The sequence below is a fragment of the Ranitomeya imitator genome, chromosome 5, assembly GCF_032444005.1.
Source record: "Ranitomeya imitator isolate aRanImi1 chromosome 5, aRanImi1.pri, whole genome shotgun sequence".
Classification (NCBI taxonomy): Eukaryota; Metazoa; Chordata; class Amphibia; order Anura; family Dendrobatidae; genus Ranitomeya; species Ranitomeya imitator.
The window spans coordinates 405,497,867-405,519,054 of NC_091286.1; the positions used below are offsets into that span (position 1 = coordinate 405,497,867).

The following is a 21,188-nucleotide window of genomic DNA, read 5'->3' on the forward strand; positions in this document are numbered from 1 at the left end:
AAGGGGTGATCTTATGTTAATGTATAAATATATAAGGGAACAGTACAAAGACCTTTCTGATGATCTTTTTAATCATAGACCTGAGACAGGGACTCTACGTATGGAGGAAAGAAGGTTTAAGCATAACAGACGCAGATTCTTTACTGTAAGAGCAGTGAGACTATGGAACTCTCTGCCGTATGACGTTGTAATGAGTGATTCATTACTTAAATTTAAGAGGGGACTGGATACCTTTCTGGAAAAGTATAATGTTACAGGGTATATAGACTAGATTCCTTGATAGGGCTTTGATCCAGGGAACTATTCTGATTGCCGTATGTGGAGTCGGGAAGGAATTTTTTTCCCCAGAGTGGAGCTTACTCTTTGCCACATGGTTTTTTTTTGCCTTCCTCTGGATCAACATGTTAGGGCAGGCTATGGGTTGAACTAGATGGACTTAAAGTCTTCCTTCAACCTTAATAACTATGTTACTATGTAATGATGGTGCATTAAACTATACAGGCTGCCTAATGGGGGTGCATTATACTATCCAGACTGTTGTGAATTCTGTGGCAGAGCTCCCTCCTGTGGTCACAAGTGGTACTTCGGCTGGTTCTCTCTGTGAGCTTCCGTTGGTGGAGGAAAGTGGTACTGCGGCTTCTGAGTTTCCTTCCTCAGGTGATGTGGTGAAGTCGTTAGGTGCTGCTTTATTTAACTCCACCTAGTGCTTTGATCCTGGCTTCCAGTCAATGTTCTAGTATTGGACCTGTTTCCTCCTGGATCGTTCCTGTGGCCTGCTGCTCTGCATAGCTAAGTTCCTCTTTGCTATTTGTTTGCTGTTTTTTTCTGTCCAGCTTGTCAATTTGTTTTTTACTGCTTGCTGGAAGCTCTGGGACGCAGAGGGTGTACCTCCGTGCCGTTAGTTCGGTACGGAGGGTCTTTTTGCCCCCTTTGCGTGGTTTTTGTAGGGTTTTGTGTTGACCGCAAAGTTACCTTTCCTATCCTCGCTCTGTTCAGAAAGTTGGGCCTCACTTTGCTAAATCTATTTCATCTCTACGTTTGTCTTTTCATCTTAACTCACAGTCATTATATGTGGGGGCTGCCTTTTCCTTTGGGGTATTTCTCTGAGGCAAGGTAGGCTTATTTTCTATCTTCAGGCTAGCTAGTTTCTCAGGCCGTGCCGAGTTGCATAGGGAGCGTTAGGCGCAATCCACGGCTGACTTTAGTGTGGTTTGAGAGGATTAGGGATTGCGGTCAACAGAGTTCCCACGTCTCAGAGCTCGTTCTTGTTTTTTTGGGTTATTTCCAGGTCACTGTATGTGCACTGACCTCTATGTCCATTGTGGTACTGAATTACCTTTCATAACAGTACTGGAAGCCAAAAGTACTAATGATTCCTAATAGAGGGAAAAAAGAAGTTCTGAGACCATTTTTTTTTCTTTGCACTGTGTTTTGCCTTTTTTTCCCCTAGACATTTGGGTGGTTCAGGACACAGGTGTAGCAATGGACATTAAAGGTCTGTCTTCATGTGTGGATCAGCTCACGGCAAGAGTACAAAGTATTCAAGACTTTGTGGTTCAGAATTCTATGTTAGAACCGAGAATTCCTATTCCTGATTTGTTTTTTGGAGATAGAACTAAATTTCTGAGTTTCAAAAATAATTGTAAACTATTTCTGGCTTTGAAACCTCGCTCCTCTGGTGACCAAGTTCAACAAGTTAGGATCGTTATTCCTTTTTTGCGTGGCGACCCTCAGGACTGGGCATTTTCTCTTGCGTCAGGAGATCCTGCATTAAGTAATATCGATGCATTTTTCCTGGCGCTCGGATTGCTGTACGATGAGCCTAATTCTGTGGATCAGGCAGAGAGGAATTTGCTGGCTCTGTGTCAGGGTCAGGATGAAATAGAGGTATATTGTCAGAAATTTAGAAAGTGGTCCGTACTCACTCAGTGGAATGAAGGTGCGCTCGCAGCTATTTTCAGAAAAGGTCTCTCTGAAGCCCTTAAGGATGTCATGGTGGGATTTCCTATGCCTGCTGGTCTGAATGAGTCTATGTCTTTGGCCATTCAGATCGGTCAACGCTTGCGCGAGCGTAAATCTGTGCACTATTTGGCGGTATTACCTGAGCTTAAACCTGAGCCTATGCAGTGCGATAGGACTTTGACCAGAGTTGAACGGCAAGAACACAGACGTCTGAATGGGCTGTGTTTCTACTGTGGTGATTCCACTCATGCTATCTCTGATTGTCCTAAGCGCACTAAGCGGTTCGCTAGGTCTGCCACCATTGGTACAGTACAGTCAAAATTTCTTCTGTCTGTTACCTTGATCTGCTCTTTGTCATCGTATTCTGTCATGGCATTTGTGGACTCAGGCGCTGCTCTGAATTTGATGGACTTGGAGTATGCTAGGCGTTGTGGGTTTTTCTTGGAGCCCTTGCAGTGTCCTATTCCATTGAGAGGAATTGATGCTACGCCTTTGGCCAAGAATAAGCCTCAGTACTGGACCCAGCTGACCATGTGCATGGCTCCTGCACATCAGGAGGTTATTCGCTTTCTGGTGTTGCATAATCTGCATGATGTGGTCGTGTTGGGGTTGCCATGACTACAAGTCCATAATCCAGTATTAGATTGGAAATCCATGTCTGTGTCCAGCTGGGGTTGTCAGGGGGTACATGGTGATGTCCCATTTCTGACTATTTCGTCATCCACCCCTTCTGAGGTTCCTGAGTTCTTGTCTGATTACCGGGATTTATTTGATGAGCCCAAGTCCGATACCCTACCTCCGCATAGGGATTGTGATTGTGCTATCGATTTGATTCCTGGTAGTAAATTCCCAAAAGGTCGACTGTTTAATTTATCTGTGCCTGAGCACGCCGCTATGCGGAGTTATGTGAAGGAGTCTTTGGAGAAGGGGCATATTCGCCCGTCATCGTCGCCATTAGGAGCAGGGTTCTTTTTTGTAGCCAAGAAGGATGGTTCACTGAGACCTTGTATAGATTACCGCCTTCTAAATAAGATCACGGTTAAATTTCAGTACCCCTTGCCATTGTTATCTGATTTGTTTGCTCGGATTAAGGGGGCTAGTTGGTTCACCAAGATAGATCTTCGTGGTGCGTATAATCTTGTGCGTATTAAGTCTACGTTCACACTAGCGTTATGCTAGTGTGCGTCGGGTTACGCAGCGGCGACGCACGCGTCATGCGCCCCTATACTTAACATGGGGGACGCATGCGTTTTTGTTTGCTGCGTTGTGCGACGCATGCGTCTTTTTCGCCGCAAGCGTTGGACCAAGAAAACGCAACAAGTTGCATTTTTCTTGCGTCCGATTTTCGGCAAAAAACGACGCATGCGTCGCAAAACGCAGCGTTTTTGCGTGCGTTTTGCCGCGTTTTTGCGTGCGTTGTGCGTTGCGTCGCCGATGCAGCGGCGCACAACGCTAGTGTGAACGTAGCCTTAGCGAGGCGATGAGTGGAAAACTGCATTTAATACGCCCGAGGGCCATTTTGAGTATCTAGTAATGCCATTCGGACTTGCCAATGCTCCATCAGTGTTTCAGTCCTTTATGCATGACATCTTCCGAGAGTATCTGGATAAATTCCTGATTGTGTACTTAGATGACATTTTGATCTTCTCGGATGATTGGGAGTCTCATGTGAAGCAGCTCAGAACGGTGTTTCAGGTCCTGCGTGCTAATTCTTTGTTTGTGAAGGGATCAAAGTGTCTCTTTGGTGTTCAGAAGGTTTCATTTTTGCGGTTCATCTTTTCCCCTTCTACTATCGAGATGGACCCTGTTAAGGTCCAAGCCATCCATAATTGGACTCAGCCGACATCTCTGAAAAGTCTGCAAAAGTTCCTGGGCTTTGCTAATTTTTATCGTCGCTTCATCTGCAATTTTTCTAGTATTGCTAAACCATTGACCGATTTGACCAAGAAAGGTGCTGATTTGGTCAATTGGTCTTCTGCTGCGGTGGAAGCTTTTCAAGAGTTGAAGCGTCGTTTTTCTTCTGCCCGTGTTGTGTCAACCAGATGTTTCGCTTCCGTTCCAGGTCGAGGTTGATGCTTCTGAGATTGGAGCAGGGGCTGTTTTGTCGCAGAGAAGTTTTGATTGCTCGGTGATGAAACCATGCGCCTTCTTTTCCAGGAAGTTTTCGCCTGCTGAGCGAAATTATGATGTGGGCAATCGAGAGTTGCTGGCCATGAAGTGGGCATTCGAGGAGTGGCGTCATTGGCTTGAAGGAGCTAAGTATCGCGTGGTGGTCTTGACTGATCATAAGAACTTGACTTATCTCGAGTCCGCCAAGCTGTTGAATCCTAGACAAGCTCGTTGGTCGTTGTTTTTTGCCCGTTTTGACTTTGTGATTTCATACCTTCCGGGCTCTAAAAATGTGAAGGCGGATGCTCTGTCTAGGAGTTTTGTGCCCGACTCTCCGGGTGTATCTGAGCCGGCGGGTATCCTCAAAGAGGGAGTAATTGTGTCTGCCATCTCCCCTGATTTGCGGCGGGTGCTGCAAAAATTTCAGGCTAATAAACCTGATCGTTGCCCAGCGGAGAAACTGTTTGTCCCTGATAGGTGGACGAATAAAGTTATCTCTGAGGTTCATTGTTCGGTGTTGGCTGGTCATCCTGGAATTTTTGGTACCAGAGAGTTGGTGGCTAGATCCTTTTGGTGGCCATCTCTGTCGCGGGATGTGCGTACTTTTGTGCAGTCCTGTGGGATTTGTGCTCGGGCTAAGCCCTGCTATTCTCGTGCCAGTGGGTTGCTTTTGCCCTTGCCGGTCCCGAAGAGGCCTTGGACACATATCTCTATGGATTTTATTTCAGATCTTCCCGTCTCTCAAAAGATGTCAGTCATTTGGGTGGTCTGTGATCGCTTCTCTAAGATGGTCCATTTGGTACCCTTGTCTAAATTGCCTTCCTCCTCTGATTTGGTGCCATTGTTGTTCCAGCATGTGGTTCGTTTACATGGCATTCCAGAGAATATCGTTTCTGACAGAGGTTCCCAGTTTGTTTCGAGGTTTTGGCGAGCCTTTTGTGGTAGGATGGGCATTGACTTGTCTTTTTCCTCGGCTTTCCATCCTCAGACTAATGGCCAGACCGAACGAACCAATCAGACCTTGGAAACATATCTGAGATGCTTTGTTTCTGCTGATCAGGATGACTGGGTGTCCTTTTTGCCTTTGGCTGAGTTCGCCCTTAATAATCGGGCCAGCTCGGCTACCTTGGTTTCACCGTTTTTCTGCAACTCTGGGTTCCATCCTCGTTTCTCTTCAGGGCAGGTTGAGTCTTCGGACTGTCCTGGTGTGGATACTGTGGTGGACAGGTTGCAGAAGATTTGGACTCATGTAGTGGACAATTTGACTTTGTCCCAGGAGAAGGCTCAACGTTTCGCTAATCGCAGATGCTGTGTGGGTCCCCGACTTCGGGTTGGGGACTTGGTTTGGTTATCTTCTCGTCATATTCCTATGAAGGTTTCCTCTCCTAAGTTTAAACCTCGTTTTATTGGTCCGTATAGGATTTCTGAGGTTCTTAATCCTGTGTCTTTTCGTCTGACCCTTCCAGATTCTTTTTCCATACATAACGTATTCCATAGGTCATTGTTGCGGAGATACGTGGCACCTATGGTTCCATCTGTTGATCCTCCTGCCCCGGTTTTGGTGGAGGGGGAGTTGGAGTATATTGTGGAGAAGATTTTGGATTCTCGTGTTTCAAGGCGGAAACTCCAGTATCTGGTTAAGTGGAAGGGTTATGCTCAGGAAGATAATTCCTGGATCTTTGCCTCTGATGTCCATGCTCCCGATCTTGTTCGTGTCTTTCATATGGCTCATCCTGGTCGTCCTGGGAGCTCTGGTGAGGGTTCGGTGACCCCTCCTCAAGGGGGGGGTACTGTTGTGAATTCTGTGGCAGAGCTCCCTCCTGTGGTCACAAGTGGTACTTCGGCTGGTTCTCTCTGTGAGCTTCCGTTGGTGGAGGAAAGTGGTACTGCGGCTTCTGAGTTTCCTTCCTCAGGTGATGTGGTGAAGTCGTTAGGTGCTGCTTTATTTAACTCCACCTAGTGCTTTGATCCTGGCTTCCAGTCAATGTTCTAGTATTGGACCTGTTTCCTCCTGGATCGCTCCTGTGGCCTGCTGCTCTGCATAGCTAAGTTCCTCTTTGCTATTTGTTTGCTGTTTTTTTCTGTCCAGCTTGTCAATTTGTTTTTTACTGCTTGCTGGAAGCTCTGGGACGCAGAGGGTGTACCTCCGTGCCGTTAGTTCGGTACGGAGGGTCTTTTTGCCCCCTTTGCGTGGTTTTTGTAAGGTTTTGTGTTGACCGCAAAGTTACCTTTCCTATCCTCGCTCTGTTCAGAAAGTTGGGCCTCACTTTGCTAAATCTATTTCATCTCTACGTTTGTCTTTTCATCTTAACTCACAGTCATTATATGTGGGGGCAGCCTTTTCCTTTGGGGTATTTCTCTGAGGCAAGGTAGGCTTATTTTCTATCTTCAGGCTAGCTAGTTTCTCAGGCCGTGCCGAGTTGCATAGGGAGCGTTAGGCGCAATCCACGGCTGACTTTAGTGTGGTTTGAGAGGATTAGGGATTGCGGTCAACAGAGTTCCCACGTCTCAGAGCTCGTTCTTGTTTTTTGGGTTATTTCCAGGTCACTGTATGTGCGCTGACCTCTATGTCCATTGTGGTACTGAATTACCTTTCATAACACCAGACTGCCTAATGGGGGTGCATTATACAGTACTGGCTGTCTAATGGGGTGCATTATAATGTACTGGCTGCCTATGGGGGTGCATTATACTATACAGACTGCCTAAGGGGGTGCATTATATTGTACTGGCTGCCTAAAAGGGGTGCATTATATTGTACTGGCTGCCTAAAGGGGGTGCATTATACTATACAGACTGCCTAATGGGGGTGCATTATACTATACAGGTTGCCTAATGGGGTGCATTATACTATACAGGCTGCCTAATGGGGGTGCATTATACTATACAGACTGCCTAATGGGGGTGCATTATACAGTACTCGCTGCCTAATGGGGTGCATTATAATGTACTGGCTGCCTATGGGGGTGCATTATACTATACAGACTGCCTAAGGGGGTGCATTATATTGTACTGGCTGCCTAAAGGGGGTGCATTATATTGTACTGGCTGCCTAAAGGGGGTGCATTATACTATACAGGCTGCCTAAGGGGGTGCATTATACTATACAGACTGCCTAATGGGGGTGCATTATACTATACAGGTTGCCTAATGGGGTGCATTATACTATACAGACTGCCTAATGGGCGTGCATTATACTGTACTGACTGCCTATGGGGGGCATTATACTGAACTGGCTGCCTATGGGGGGTGCATTATACTATGCAGGCTGCCTATAGGGGCACATTATATTGTACTGGCTGCCTAATGGGGGTGCATTATACTGTACTGGCTGTCCAATGGGGGTGCATTATACTGTACTGGCTGCCTAATGGGAGTGCATTATACTGTACAGGCCTATGGGGAGTGCATTATACTATACAGACCTATGGGGAGTGCAGTATACTATACAGGCCTATGGAGTGTGCATTATACTTTACAGGCCTATGGGGAGTGCATTATACTATACAGGCCTATGGCGAGTATATTATAATAGACAGGCCTATGGGGAGTGCATTATACTATACAGGCCTATATGGAGTGCATTATACTATACAGGCCTATGGGATGTGCATTATACTGTACAGGCCTATGGGGAGTGCATTATACTATACAGGCCTATGGGGTGTTGGGCGTCGAGATCCCCCCTCTGCACAGGGAAAATCTCGAACCATCTCCGCTGCGGTCTCCCATTCTTCTCCAGCCGCAGTGGAGTCTGCTCAGCGGAGACGTCGGTCCCAGCATCTAGCTCAGGCTGATACTGGACGACTGGTTACTGCTGCCTTTCCAGCTTCTGCCATTGTAGCCAATACTGGGCAGCGGTGAGCAAACGTGTTTGGGACTAAGTCCTGCTCTTCCCTTTCTGAGCATGCCCAGGGCAAGTTCTCTCATTGGAGATCAAGGGTCACATGCTTAGATACTGCAGCAAATCCCATTGGTCCTTTAGGAAGGTCCTGAAGGAGTTCTTCTGTGGCTGACTCCCATTGGTCCTTCTGGGAAGGTCCTGTTCTTGCTGCAGCTATAAAGGGTTCGCATGGCCACATGGCCATGCGCTAGTGTACATTTGGAATTGTGTGTGTGTTGATGAGTGCAAGTCATTCTTTAAAATCCCCTCCCTTGTGTATGACTGTTCACAAAAGGTGGATGCTTGCTGTCTAGCGCCCGACTAAGCTGTCAACATAAAGACACATGATACAGCGTCTATTGCTGTAACCGCCAGTGTGGCGCCGTGCGCTTTAGAGCGCTTTCCTATCCCAAGTCTGGGTGGTTAGTGGTGTCCGCCAAAGCGGCACAGCACGCACTCTTGTGCTTTAAGTTATATTTTTTGTTACTTTGACACCCCAGTTGCGGTGTCGAGCGCAAGTGGTCTGTACGTACTCTAACCCTGTGTCTTGGGATAGAGTCCTGAGACTCCTTGCTTGCGCTTTTGGTGCGGTACCGCGGCCCTGTGACGCAACAGGGTTTGCTTCCTTCACACAGGGTGAAGTTAACCCGTGTGTGTATCCACATTGTACCGCCATATAGTCCATCATTACTCAGCAGCAGGTTCCATCTCTGCACGGTGGACCATCTCTCTTATAATTTGGTGCGTTCCGCTAGCCCTATCATGGGGAATGCATTATACTATACAGGCCTATGGGGAATGTATTATATATAGAGAACTATCTGGCACATTGAGCTATATGGAGGCTATCTAGTGGGCCATGAAACAGTGTGGGGATTACAGTGAAGGGGCCACCACACAGTGTTGGGGCCATCAAGCAGTTTAGGGGTTACTAAGCGGTCAGTATACTGTGTGGGGGTACATTACAGCGAGGAGGCATCATGTTATGTATAAGAGAGCATCATGAGACTCGGGACATTATTCAATGTTAAGTGGGCACTTATTGTTATAGGGGAACTCAGGTTACTGAGACTATCAAAGGGACACACACAGGGCATTATTACTTTTTAGGGAGCAAAATGTGGGCACAGTTTTCATGGGCACTTGCACCCGGCATTACTATATTCTAGAGGATTGCTTTAGAATTTGGAGGGCACAGAGAATCACACAGCAGGTGCAGTAATAGGGACACATACGGCAGCAGCATTGGGGTACCAGTAGGATGAGGAGTTTGTGCAGGTTGGGAATAGATGGTGACATGCTGAAAATTTGAGAAGTGAAATGTGTCTTTGTTGTATTCTCTGCAGACAAGTCCTGGGTGGAAGAAATTGTGTCGGTCTGGACCGGATGGAAAAGACGGGAAAAGTGGACAACTCCATCCGAAAGAATGTCAGCGGTAAGTCATTATCTGTAACTGTACTGTGATCTCTTGTATGTTCTGTAGGGCTGGTATCTACCACTGACCATATGGCGGTAATATCAATGTTGCTCTTTGTATAGAGATTATTTACAGCAAGATCGCTATCATCTGCTGAGGTTCTTCTCCTCTATTAGGCCAGTCTCACATGTCCAGATAATTCCGGTACCGGAAAAATCGGTACCGGAATTATCCGTGTTCGTGTGTCCGTGTGCTCACGTGGCACATCAGTGTGGCACACGTGCGGCATCCGTGTGCTGCCCGTGTTCAGACTGGGTGCCACACGCACCGTGCAGGAGACAGCGCTACAGTTAAGCGCTGTCCCCTGCATCTGGTGCTGAAGCCGCCATTCATTTCTTCTCTCCAGTAGCGTTCGCTGGAGAGAAGGAATGAATAATCTTGTTTTTAAATTTATTTTTGTTTTTAAAATAAAGTTGCCGGTAATCTACCCCCTCCCACCCCTGTGCGCCCGCCCGCTGGCATTAAAATACTTACCCAGCTCCCTCGGCGCTTGCATCCTCTCAGCGTCGCAGCTCTTCCTGTATGAGCGGTCACGTGGTGCCGCTTATTACAGTAATTAATATGCGGCTCCACCCCTATGACTTTAATGGGTCCGTGTAATACGTGCGCTCCCACGAACACTGACATGTCTCCGTGTTTTTCAAACGGACACACGGTCCGTGAAAACACGCTGACATGTGCAGAGACACATTGATTTTAATGTGTCTACGTGAGTCAGTGGCTCCGGTACGTGAGGAAACTGTCACCTAACGTACCGGAGCCACTGACGTGTGAAACTGGCCTTAGGGTGCGTCACCCAGTTGTAATCAAGGTTACCTGGTTAGGGGCCCATTCAGAAGCTTTGCCCCCCGAACCAAAACCCTAGCTACGCCTCTGAGTTCTTCTGATAAACTATGTCACTTACCCCATATGCAGGGCATTGCAGTAGCTTCGGTGTCCATGGTTACGATCACAAATTACTGCTATTATCTGAGTGGTCATAACCATAGATACCTAGGCTAAAGCAATGGCCTGCACATGGGGTAAGCATCATAGCATATCAGAAAAACAATTCTACATTTCAAATTGGAGGTATTTGCCAATATTATTATTATTACAATTACTACATATTTGGTTAGAATCTGGGAGATGGAAATACCGCTTTAACTCTAATAAAAGTTATGAAATGACACAGTCAATAGGGACTCATGGGTTAGATAGGAGTTGTTGTGGCAGTCATGGGCTTAAAGTTCTCCAGGAATTCCATTTAGGATTCACTCACACAACCGTATAAATTGGACAAGTGAAAGCTGATAAAAAAAAGTATTATACTCGAACCAATGCTATTCAATGAGACAGTGCAGATCTGCATATTTTTTTCAGTTGTATTCAGTGTGAGAAATAAATCGCAGCATATTTGACTCCAAAATCTGAGAGGTGCGAGAAAAAAATCGTATCTCATACGGACCATCAGTATTGCACACGATTTTTACAGAGACATTGCAATTCTGTAAGGAATGGTCCTGTAAAATATTAATAGCTGCTGAGTAAAAAACGATTGTATACGGACAGCGCACGGATGCGATTGAGAGCTGGCTCAGGGATAGGAAACAAAGGGTGGTTATTAATGGAGCACACTCGGACTGGGTAGCGGTTAGCAGTGGGGTACCACAGGGGTCAGTATTGGGCCCTCTTCTTTTTAACATATTTATTAATGACCTTGTAGGGGGCATTCAGAGTAGAATTTCAATATTTGCAGATGACACTAAACTCTGCAGGGTAATCAATACAGAGGAGGACAATTTTATATTACAGGATGATTTATGTAAACTAGAAGCTTGGGCTGATAAATGGCAAATGAGCTTTAATGGGGATAAATGTGAGGTCATGCACTTGGGTAGAAGTAATAAGATGTATAATTATGTGCTTAATTCTAAATCTCTGGGCAAAACCGTCAAAGAAAGAGACCTGGGTGTATGGGTGGATGACAAACTCACATTTAGTGGCCAGTGTCAGGCAGCTGCTACAAAGGCAAATAAAATAATGGGATGCATTAAAAAGAGGCATAGATGCTCATGAGGAGAACATAATTTTACCTCTATACAAGTCACTAGTTCGACCACACTTAGAATACTGTGCACAGTTCTGGTCTCCGGTGTATAAGAAAGACATAGCTGAACTGGAGCGGGTGCAGAGAAGAGCGACCAAGGTTATTAGAGGACTGGGGGGGTCTGCAATACCAAGATAGGTTATTATACTTGGGGCTATTTAGTTTGGAAAAACGAAGACTAAGGGATGATCTTATTTTAATGTATAAATATATGAGGGGACAGTACAAAGACCTTTCTGATGATCTTTTTAATCATAGACCTGAAACCGGGACAAGGGGGCATCCTCTGCGTTTGGAGGAAAAAAGGTTTAAGCATAATAACAGACGCGGATTCTTTACTGTAAGAGCAGTGAGACTATGGAACTCTCTGCCGTATGATGTTGTAATGAGTGATTCATTACTTAAATTTAAGAGGGGACTGGATACCTTTCTGGAAAAGTATAATGTTACAGGGTATATACACTAGATTCCTTCATAGGGCGTTGATCCAGGGAACTAGTCTGATTGCCGTATGTGGAGTCGGGAAGGAATTTTTTTCCCCAATGTGGAGCTTACTCTTTGCCACATGGGTTTTTTTTGCCTTCCTCTGGATCAACATGTTAGGGCATGTTAGGTTAGGCTATGGGTTGAACTAGATGGACTTATAGTCTTCCTTCAACCTTAATAACTATGTAACTATGTATGTAACTATGATGAGAAGTGAGAAACAATCGTACCACTCTGAATGAGAATGGGACCAATTTTTTTTGTACACTCATGTGACCCCGGCCTGATAAGGTATCTAGTACCATATTTTCTTCCCATTCTCATTACCCCAATATAAATCAATAAATAAGTCAATAAAGAAGCAAACCAAAAGCCTGTATACAGCTGTGTCAGTTAAAAAATAAAAAGTATGGCTCTCAGAATATGGCAAAATAATAATGATGTTTTTATATATAATATTACTTTAATTGTTTACAGTTTTTAAAACACTAAAAAAAGATTTGAGTAATATTCGGCCAAGAACTCTCAGCTTTTTATACTTTGGATACTCACAACTGCTGGATAAATATATCTGGAACCCACATCTTTTCAATGGGCACTGAGATGTCCTTTACACCACCACACTCTTCTGGATCCCATTTTGCAAAATCATTAAACCACAGCTGAAAAATATATAAAATGTTGTTAGGCAATGGTAAAACATCTCAAAGGATTCACTTTTTCATAAGGCTAAATATTGGGTTTGGGTAATGAACATAAGAGGAATTAGTATGTGTGTCTTTGCTGAGGCAGGATTAACTGTGAGAACACCTCTTGATTGTAGGGAATAGATTTGTCCTACAAGTATCAGGCACATATGGGAATACTTCTTTTATATTACCAGATACTTTATTATACTTGAAAATTGGATCATGCTGTAGCGATCAGCCGCTGTGTGTTCCTGTGCGCAGAGAGCAAGCACTAGGGATCGCTCACATGAGCGTATAACGTGGCCGCGTGCTATCCTATGTTTTGTTGGATAACAGTCATGCCAACACAGCATGAGAAAACAATCAGAGAACGCTGCGAGTGCATCTGATATTCGGATCACATGCACCCATACAAGTCTAAGGGTCCGTGTGAAACATCGGACTGCACTCGGATCTCATCCGTGTGCATTTCGATGTCTGCGCACATAGACAAGGGAGAATATGGAGAAATTAAGTTCTTCATCTTCTCCGCACCTGTGAGACGGTTCTTATGTGAGAGAATCAGATTATACTCAGATGACAGCCAAGCGTCATCAGCAAAATCGTCCTGATTCCCTCGCATGAGAGAGCATACGGCCGTCTGACCCAGAGACAGGATCACTCAGTAGCGAGCAGCCGCTGCATGACCCTGTGTGCTGTGAGCGTGCACTACACACAGGATCACAGAGTAGTGTGCTGCGAGCAGACGTTACAGACAGGAGATAGGGAGGAGAGGGCACCTGCGTTGATACTGTGTGTGTGCTTTTGTTGGGATCCTACAGTGCCAGTACACAGTGTAGGTTTGTGGACTGAAATCAGGCAATTCTTCCTACACAATCGATCCCTATCAATAAAGCTAAGGGGCGGTGTGTGGCATGCTGATTGGGGGGACAGAATGGTGCACTGAACCCTTTGCCACACCAAGGGTGCACCAAGGAGCGCATGTAATAAAACAGTTTTTCTATTCAATCAATGGAAATTTATGCTGCAGGAATGACTTTTATACAACTGTATATGTAGTTTAAATCAAGTTTTGGGGATGACAGAGGCCCTTTCAAAGACTTTTCTGCTCACTCACCATACGTATTGATAGAAAGGTTGTCAGAAGTTGTTCTTTTTCATTCTAAAAAAAAAGAAATAAAATAGTTTTAGTATGAGATACCGTAATCTGCACATAAAAGACTTCTGCTCAATGTTTCTAGTGATGGTTGGAAATGTTTCTTGTTATTAGGGTATGTGTACACTAGTAGCCTACACAGAGGATTTTTTATCCACATTTTCCAGACGTAAAATCCTCTGCGTAGTTGTGAATCTCCAATACATTTTGAAAAGTTTAATCCACAGCATGGCGGTTTAGTCTGTCGACTTCACAGTGGATTTCAGCCTTTGAAATGCAAGGGAAAGTTTACATATTGCATATTTTCTACAGAATTTGTTGCAGACAGTTCTAATTTTGTTGTTTTCATCTGAAACAACCTCATTCAGATAAAAGGAAATTTCTGCAACAATATCTACAGCGTGGAAACTCACCGGGTAAAAGTATAATGCGAGGCAAATCTGCAGCTTTTCTGCAACCAACACATTTCACTCCAGATTTTCTACTGCAGGAATTCTGCGTTGGATACATTTATTTTGACAAGGAACTCCATGTGTTTACTGGCTTGCTCAGACAAGCATATCAGCACATTAACCAATGCAAGTTAATATGGTAGTTCAAATGAATATTTCTACACACAGACTGTTGGTCTGTATGTAAATTATCACAGAATGCACTACTACATTCACTATTATTCTGGTATAGATGCGACCATTATATTTGTATGTGTGTGGAAAAATATGGTTCACATATAAGTTACTCTCCATATGTCATGTGTTTTCATGGATATATTACAATTAATTAAGAGAATCTATCAGCAGATTTGTGTTATGCACTCTACAGACAGTAGGAGATAGAGGCTGGAACACAGATTTCAATGATGTGTCACTTATTAAGCTGTGTGCTGTTGTTTACTTACAATTAAGGTTTTATCACTAGGATATTGTCATTGCTGTTACTAGCTGGCCACGTGAGCACTGGTCCGACTCCACCCCCCCCCCCCCCCCCTCTTCTGACAAGCAGCTTCTGTCAATAGACAATTATTATCTTATCTTAAGGTACCTTCACACATAACGATTTCGTTAACGATATCGTTGCTTTTTGTGACGTAGCAACGATATCGTTAATGAAATCGTTATGCGTGACAGCGACCAACGATCAGGCCCCTGCTGGGAGATCGTTGGTCGCTGGGAATGATCAGGACCTTTTCTTTGGTCGCTGATCACCCGCTATCATCACTGAATCAGCGTGTGTGACTCCGATCCAGCGATGTGTTCACTGGTAACCAGGGTAAATATCGGGTTACTAAGTGCAGGGCCACGCTTAGTAACCCGATATTTACCCTGGTTACCATTGTAAAAGTAAAAAAAAAACAACCCAGTACATACTCACATTCCTGTCACGTCCCCCGGTGTCAGCTTCCCGCACTGACTGTGTCAGCGCCGGCCGGCCGTAAAGCAGAGCACAGCGGTGACGTCACCGCTCTGCTTTACGGCCGGCGCTTACACAGTGCAGGGAAGCTGACGCTGGGGGACGTGACAGGAATGTGACTATGTAGTGGTTTTTTTTTTTTACTTTTACAATGGTAACCAGGGTAAATATCGGGTTACTAAGCGCGGCCCTGCACTTAGTAACCCGATGTTTACCCTGGTTACCTAGGGACTTCGGCATCGTTGAACACAGTTTCAACGATGCCGAAGTTGTTCCCCTGATCGTTGGTCGCTGGAGAGAGCTGTCTGTGTGACAGCTCCCCAGCGACCACACAACGACTTACCAACGATCACGGCCAGGTCGTATCGCTGGTCGTGATCGTTGGTAAATCGTTTAGTGTAACGGTACCTTTACTCCGCAGCGCTTTACGGACATTATCATCACTGTCCCCAATGGCACTTACACTATAAATTCCCTATAGTATGTCTTTGGAATGTTGGCGGAAACCCACACAAACACAGGGAGAACATACAAACTCCTTGCAGATGTTGTCCTTGGTGGGGTTTGAACCCAGGACTCCAGCGCTGCAGTGCTAACCACTGAGCCACTGTGCTGCCACAATGTACATATAGAGCCTGGTGTGGGCGGGGTAAGGCTAGTTTCACACTAGCATTTTGCTGAGCTGCGGACTTCCTCTGTGAAGCCCCGCCCACGGACGCACCTCCGCCGCTCAGATCCGCCTACGTCCGCATACGGCCTGCGTACCTATCTTTAACATTAGGTATGCAGGTTGTGCGGATGTATGCGGATGCCTCCACATGCGTCGTTTTGATGATGCAGAGAAAAAAAAGAAATTACAACCAGCTGCGTTCGACGCAGGTCGCCGCATCGTCAAAACGACGCTTGTGGAGGCATCCGCATACAGCCGCACGACCTGCGTACCTAATGTTAAATATAGGTACGCATGCCGCATGCGGAGGTAAATGTGAGTATAAAAGCCAATGTCTGTTTTTTCTTTTTTCTCTTTTTATATCTACTATATAATTGTCTAAGGGTCACATCCGTCTTTCTGTCCTTCTGTCTGTCTGTCTGTCTTTCTGTCTGTCACAGATATTCATTGGTTGCGGCCTCTGTCTGTCATGAAATCCAAGTCGCTGATTGGTCTCACCAGCTACCTGTCATGGCTGCCACGACCAATCAGCGACGGCCACAGTCAGATTAGTCCCTCCCTACTCCCCTGTAGTCGGCGCCCGCTCCATACTCCCCGCAGTCACCGCTCACACAGGGTTAATGCCAGCGGTAACGGACCACGTTATGCCGCGGGTAACTCACTCTGTTACCGCCGCTATTAACCTTGTGTGACCAAGTTTTTACTATTGATGCTGCCTATGCAGCGTCAATAGTAAAAACATCTAATGTTAAAAATAATAAAAAAAATAACAAATCATTATATACTCACCTTTAGCGACGCTCCGGTGACCTCCGGCAGCTTCCGGTGCCAAGGATGGTATGGGATAAGGACCTGCCATGACGTCACGGTCATGTGACTGCGACGACATCACAGGTCCTGCGCGCCTGTGCGAGAAGAACCTGCCATGACTGTCATGATTCCAATATCAAGTTTTATATATAACCTCTGGCACTCAAAAGAAGAAAACAACTTGGTTTTGAATTTCAAGGATTTATTCACCACCGGTCATATTTTAAATCAGACCATCTCCAACGTTTCGGCTTTTTAGCCTTTTTCAAGGAAGTCTGTATTTTTTTTCCTCTGAGCACCACTGGACACTAGATACAGAGTGCGCCTCTCCTGTCTATACTTTGATTTGTCATGATTCCAATGGCAGGGAATCACAAAAGGACAAGCACCAACGAGCTCTAGGGTGATGGAACCTGAGCTGACCGCGACCCTAAACCTGAACACACAAATAACAATAGCCGGGGAACGTGCCTACGTTGATCCTAGACGTCTCGCACCAGCCGAAGATCTAACTTCCCCTATTAGAAGAAACACAGACCTCTCTTGCCTCCAGAGAAATCCCCCACAGAAATAGCAGCCCCCCACATATAATGACGGTGAAATGAGAGGAAGGCACATACACAGTATGAAAACAGATTCAGCAAAATGAGGCCCGCTAAAACTAGATAGCAGAGGATACAAAAGTAAACTGCGCGGTCAGCAAAAAACCCTTCAAAAAACCATCCTGTAATTACTTGAACTCATGTTCCAACTCATGGAACATGAGGAGCAATTACAGCCCACTAAAGCAACCAGCAGCAAAGAGACAATTATATGCAAGCTGGACAAGACAAAAATAAAGCAAAACGTGGAACAAGAAAATCAAAACTTAGCTTGTCCTGAAGATTACTGAAGCCAGAAGCTGAGGTAACAAAACACTCTGATAACCTTGATAGCCGGCGGGGAAATGACAAGAAAGCCCGGTTAAATAGGAAACTCCCAAATCCTAATAGAACAGGTGGACACCAGAGACAGCAGAACACAAATCACCCAGTACCATCAGTAACCACCAGAGGGAGCCCAAAAACAGAACTCACAACAGTACCCCCCCTTGAGGAGGGGTCACCGAACCCTCATGAGAACCACCAGGGCGACCAGGATGAGCCCTATGAAAAGCGCGGACCAAATCATCAGCATGAACATCAGAGGCAACCACCCAAGAATTATCCTCCTGACCATAACCCTTCCACTTGACCAAATACTGGAGTTTCCGTCTGGAAACACGAGAATCCAAGATCTTCTCCACAACATACTCCAATTCTCCCTCCACCAGCACCGGAGCAGGAGGCTCAAGCGAAGGAACAACAGGTACCTCATACCTCCGCAACAACGACCGATGGAACAAATTATGAATAGCAAACGATGCCGGGAGATCCAAACGAAACGACACAGGGTTAAGAATTTCCAAGATCCTATAAGGACCGATGAACCGAGGCTTGAACTTAGGAGAAGAGACCTTCATAGGAACAAAACGAGAAGACAACCACACCAAGTCCCCAACACGAAGTCGAGGACCCACGCGGCGACGGCGATTAGCAAACTGCTGAGCCTTCTCCTGGGACAACTTCAAATTGTCCACCACATGACTCCAAATCCGATGCAACCCATCCACCACCATGTCCACTCCAGGATAATCAGAAGGCTCCACCTGACCAGAGGAAAAACGAGGATGAAACCCCGAATTACAAAAGAAAGGAGAAACCAAGGTAGCAGAACTAGCCCGATTATTAAGGGCAAACTCGGCCAGCGGCAAAAAGGTAACCCAGTCATTCTGATCAGCAGAAACAAAACACCTCAAATAAGTTTCCAAGGTCTGATTAGTTCGCTCCGTCTGGCCATTCGTCTGAGGATGGAATGCAGACGAAAAGGACAAATCAATGCCCATCTTAGCACAGAACGTCCGCCAAAATCTAGACACAAACTGGGATCCCCTGTCAGAAACGATGTTCTCTGGAATCCCATGCAAACGAACCACGTTCTGGAAAAACAGAGGGACCAACTCAGAGCAGGAAGGCAACTTAGGCAAGGGTACAAGATGAACCATTTTAGAAAAGCGGTCACACACAACCCAGATGACAGACATTTTTTGAGAGACAGGGAGATCCGAAATAAAGTCCATGGAAATGTGCGTCCAAGGCCTCTTCGGGATAGGCAAAGATGACAACAATCCACTGGCTCGAGAACAGCAAGGCTTAGCCCGAGCACAAACCTCACAAGACTGCACAAAAGAAGGCACATCCCTCGACAAGGAAGGCCACCAAAAAGACCTGGCCACCAAGTCTCTAGTACCAAATATTCCAGGATGACCTGCCAACGCAGAAGAATGGACCTCGGAGATGACTCTACTGGTCCAACTATCCGGAACAAACAGTTTCTCAGGCGGACAACGATCAGGTTTACCCGCCTGAAACTCCTGCAAAGCACGTCGCAAGTCTGGGAAGACGGCCGACAAAATCACCCCATCCCTAAGGATACCAGTGGGCTCAGAATTTCCAGGGGAGTCAGGCACAAAACTCCTAGAAAGAGCATCCGCCTTCACATTCTTTGAACCTGGCAGGTATGAAACCACAAAATTGAAACGAGAGAAAAACAGTGACCAACGAGCCTGTCTAGGATTCAGACGCCTGGCAGACTCAAGGTAAATCAGATTTTTGTGATCAGTCAAGACCACCACACGATGTCTAGCACCCTCCAGCCAATGACGCCACTCCTCAAATGCCCACTTCATGGCCAAAAGTTCCCGATTACCCACATCATAATTCCGCTCAGCGGGCGAAAATTTTCTAGAAAAGAACGCACATGGCTTCATCACCGAGCAATCGGAGCTTCTCTGTGACAAAACCGCCCCCGCTCCAATCTCGGAAGCATCAACCTCAACTTGGAAAGGAAGCGAAACATCAGGCTGACGCAACACAGGAGCAGAAGAAAACCGGCGTTTAAGTTCCCGAAAGGCCTCCACAGCCGCAGGAGACCAATCAGCAACATCAGCACCCTTCTTAGTCAAATCCGTCAAAGGCTTAACAACACTAGAAAAATTAGTTATAAAACGACGATAGAAATTAGCAAAGCCTAAGAACTTCTGCAGACTCTTAAGAGATGCAGGCTGCGTCCAGTCACAAATAGCCCGAACCTTGACGGGATCCATCTCAATAGTAGAAGGGGAAAAAATATACCCCAAGAAAGAAATCTTCTGGACTCCAAAGAGACACTTTGAGCCCTTTACAAACAAGGAATTAGCCCGCAGGACCTGAAACACCTTCCTGACCTGCTGAACATGAGACTCCCAGTCATCAGAAAAAACCAAAATATCATCCAAATACACAATCATAAATTTATCCAGATATTCACGGAAAATATCGTGCATAAAGGACTGGAAGACTGAAGGAGCATTAGAAAGTCCGAAAGGCATTACCAAATACTCAAAATGGCCCTCAGGCGTATTAAATGCGGTTTTCCACTCATCACCTTGCTTTATTCGTATAAGATTATACGCACCCCGAAGATCAATTTTAGTGAACCATTTAGCCCCTTTAATGCGAGCAAACAAATCAGTCAACAAAGGCAAAGGATACTGATATTTTACGGTAATCTTATTCAAAAGACGATAATCTATACAAGGCCTCAAGGACCCATCTTTTTTGGCCATGAAAAAAAAACCTGCTCCCAAAGGGGACGAAGATGGACGGATATGTCCCTTTTCCAAGGACTCCTTAACATAATCCCGCATAGCAGTATGCTCTGGCACTGACAGATTGAACAAACGACCTTTAGGAAATTTACTACCAGGAATTAAATCTATAGCACAATCGCAATCCCTGTGAGGAGGAAGCGAACTGAGCTTAGGCTCCTCAAAAACATCCCGATAATCAGACAAAAATACAGGAACCTCAGAAGGAGTAGATGAAGCGATAGAAATCGGAGGTGCATCATCATGAACCCCCTGACATCCCCAGCTTAACACAGACATTGTTTTCCAGTCAAGGACTGGATTATGAGTTTGTAACCATGGCAGACCAAGTACTAGAACATCATGTAAATTATACAATACCAGGAAGCGAATCACCTCCTGATGAACGGGAGTCATATGCATGGTCACTTGTGTCCAGTACTGAGGTTTATTCATAGCTAAAGGTGTAGAGTCAATTCCCTTCAAAGGAATAGGGACTTCCAGAGGCTCAAGACTAAACCCACATCGCTTGGCAAATGACCAATCCATAAGACTCAGGGCAGCGCCTGAATCTACATAGGCATCGACGGAAATGGATGATAATGAGCAAATCAGAGTCACAGACAGAATGAACTTAGACTGTAACGTACTAATGGCAACAGACTTATCAACCTTTTTTGTGCGTTTAGAGCATGCTGATATAACATGAGCTGAATCACCACAATAAAAGCACAACCCATT

The 21,188-nt window shown here is 45.5% G+C and overlaps 1 protein-coding gene across 1 annotated transcript in view; it reads right to left on the minus strand.

Moving 5' to 3' along the window:
• LOC138637778 (5-hydroxytryptamine receptor 3A-like) overlaps positions 1-21,188 on the minus strand; it is a 51,661-nt gene that overhangs the window by 20,875 nt on the left and 9,598 nt on the right. Inside the window, exons 3-4 of the mRNA XM_069726698.1 lie at positions 13,813-13,857; positions 12,559-12,668 (exon numbers count right to left, since the gene is read on the minus strand). Of these exons, the coding sequence (XP_069582799.1) occupies positions 12,559-12,668; positions 13,813-13,857 (155 nt within the window). The remainder of the gene's footprint in view (positions 1-12,558; positions 12,669-13,812; positions 13,858-21,188) is intronic.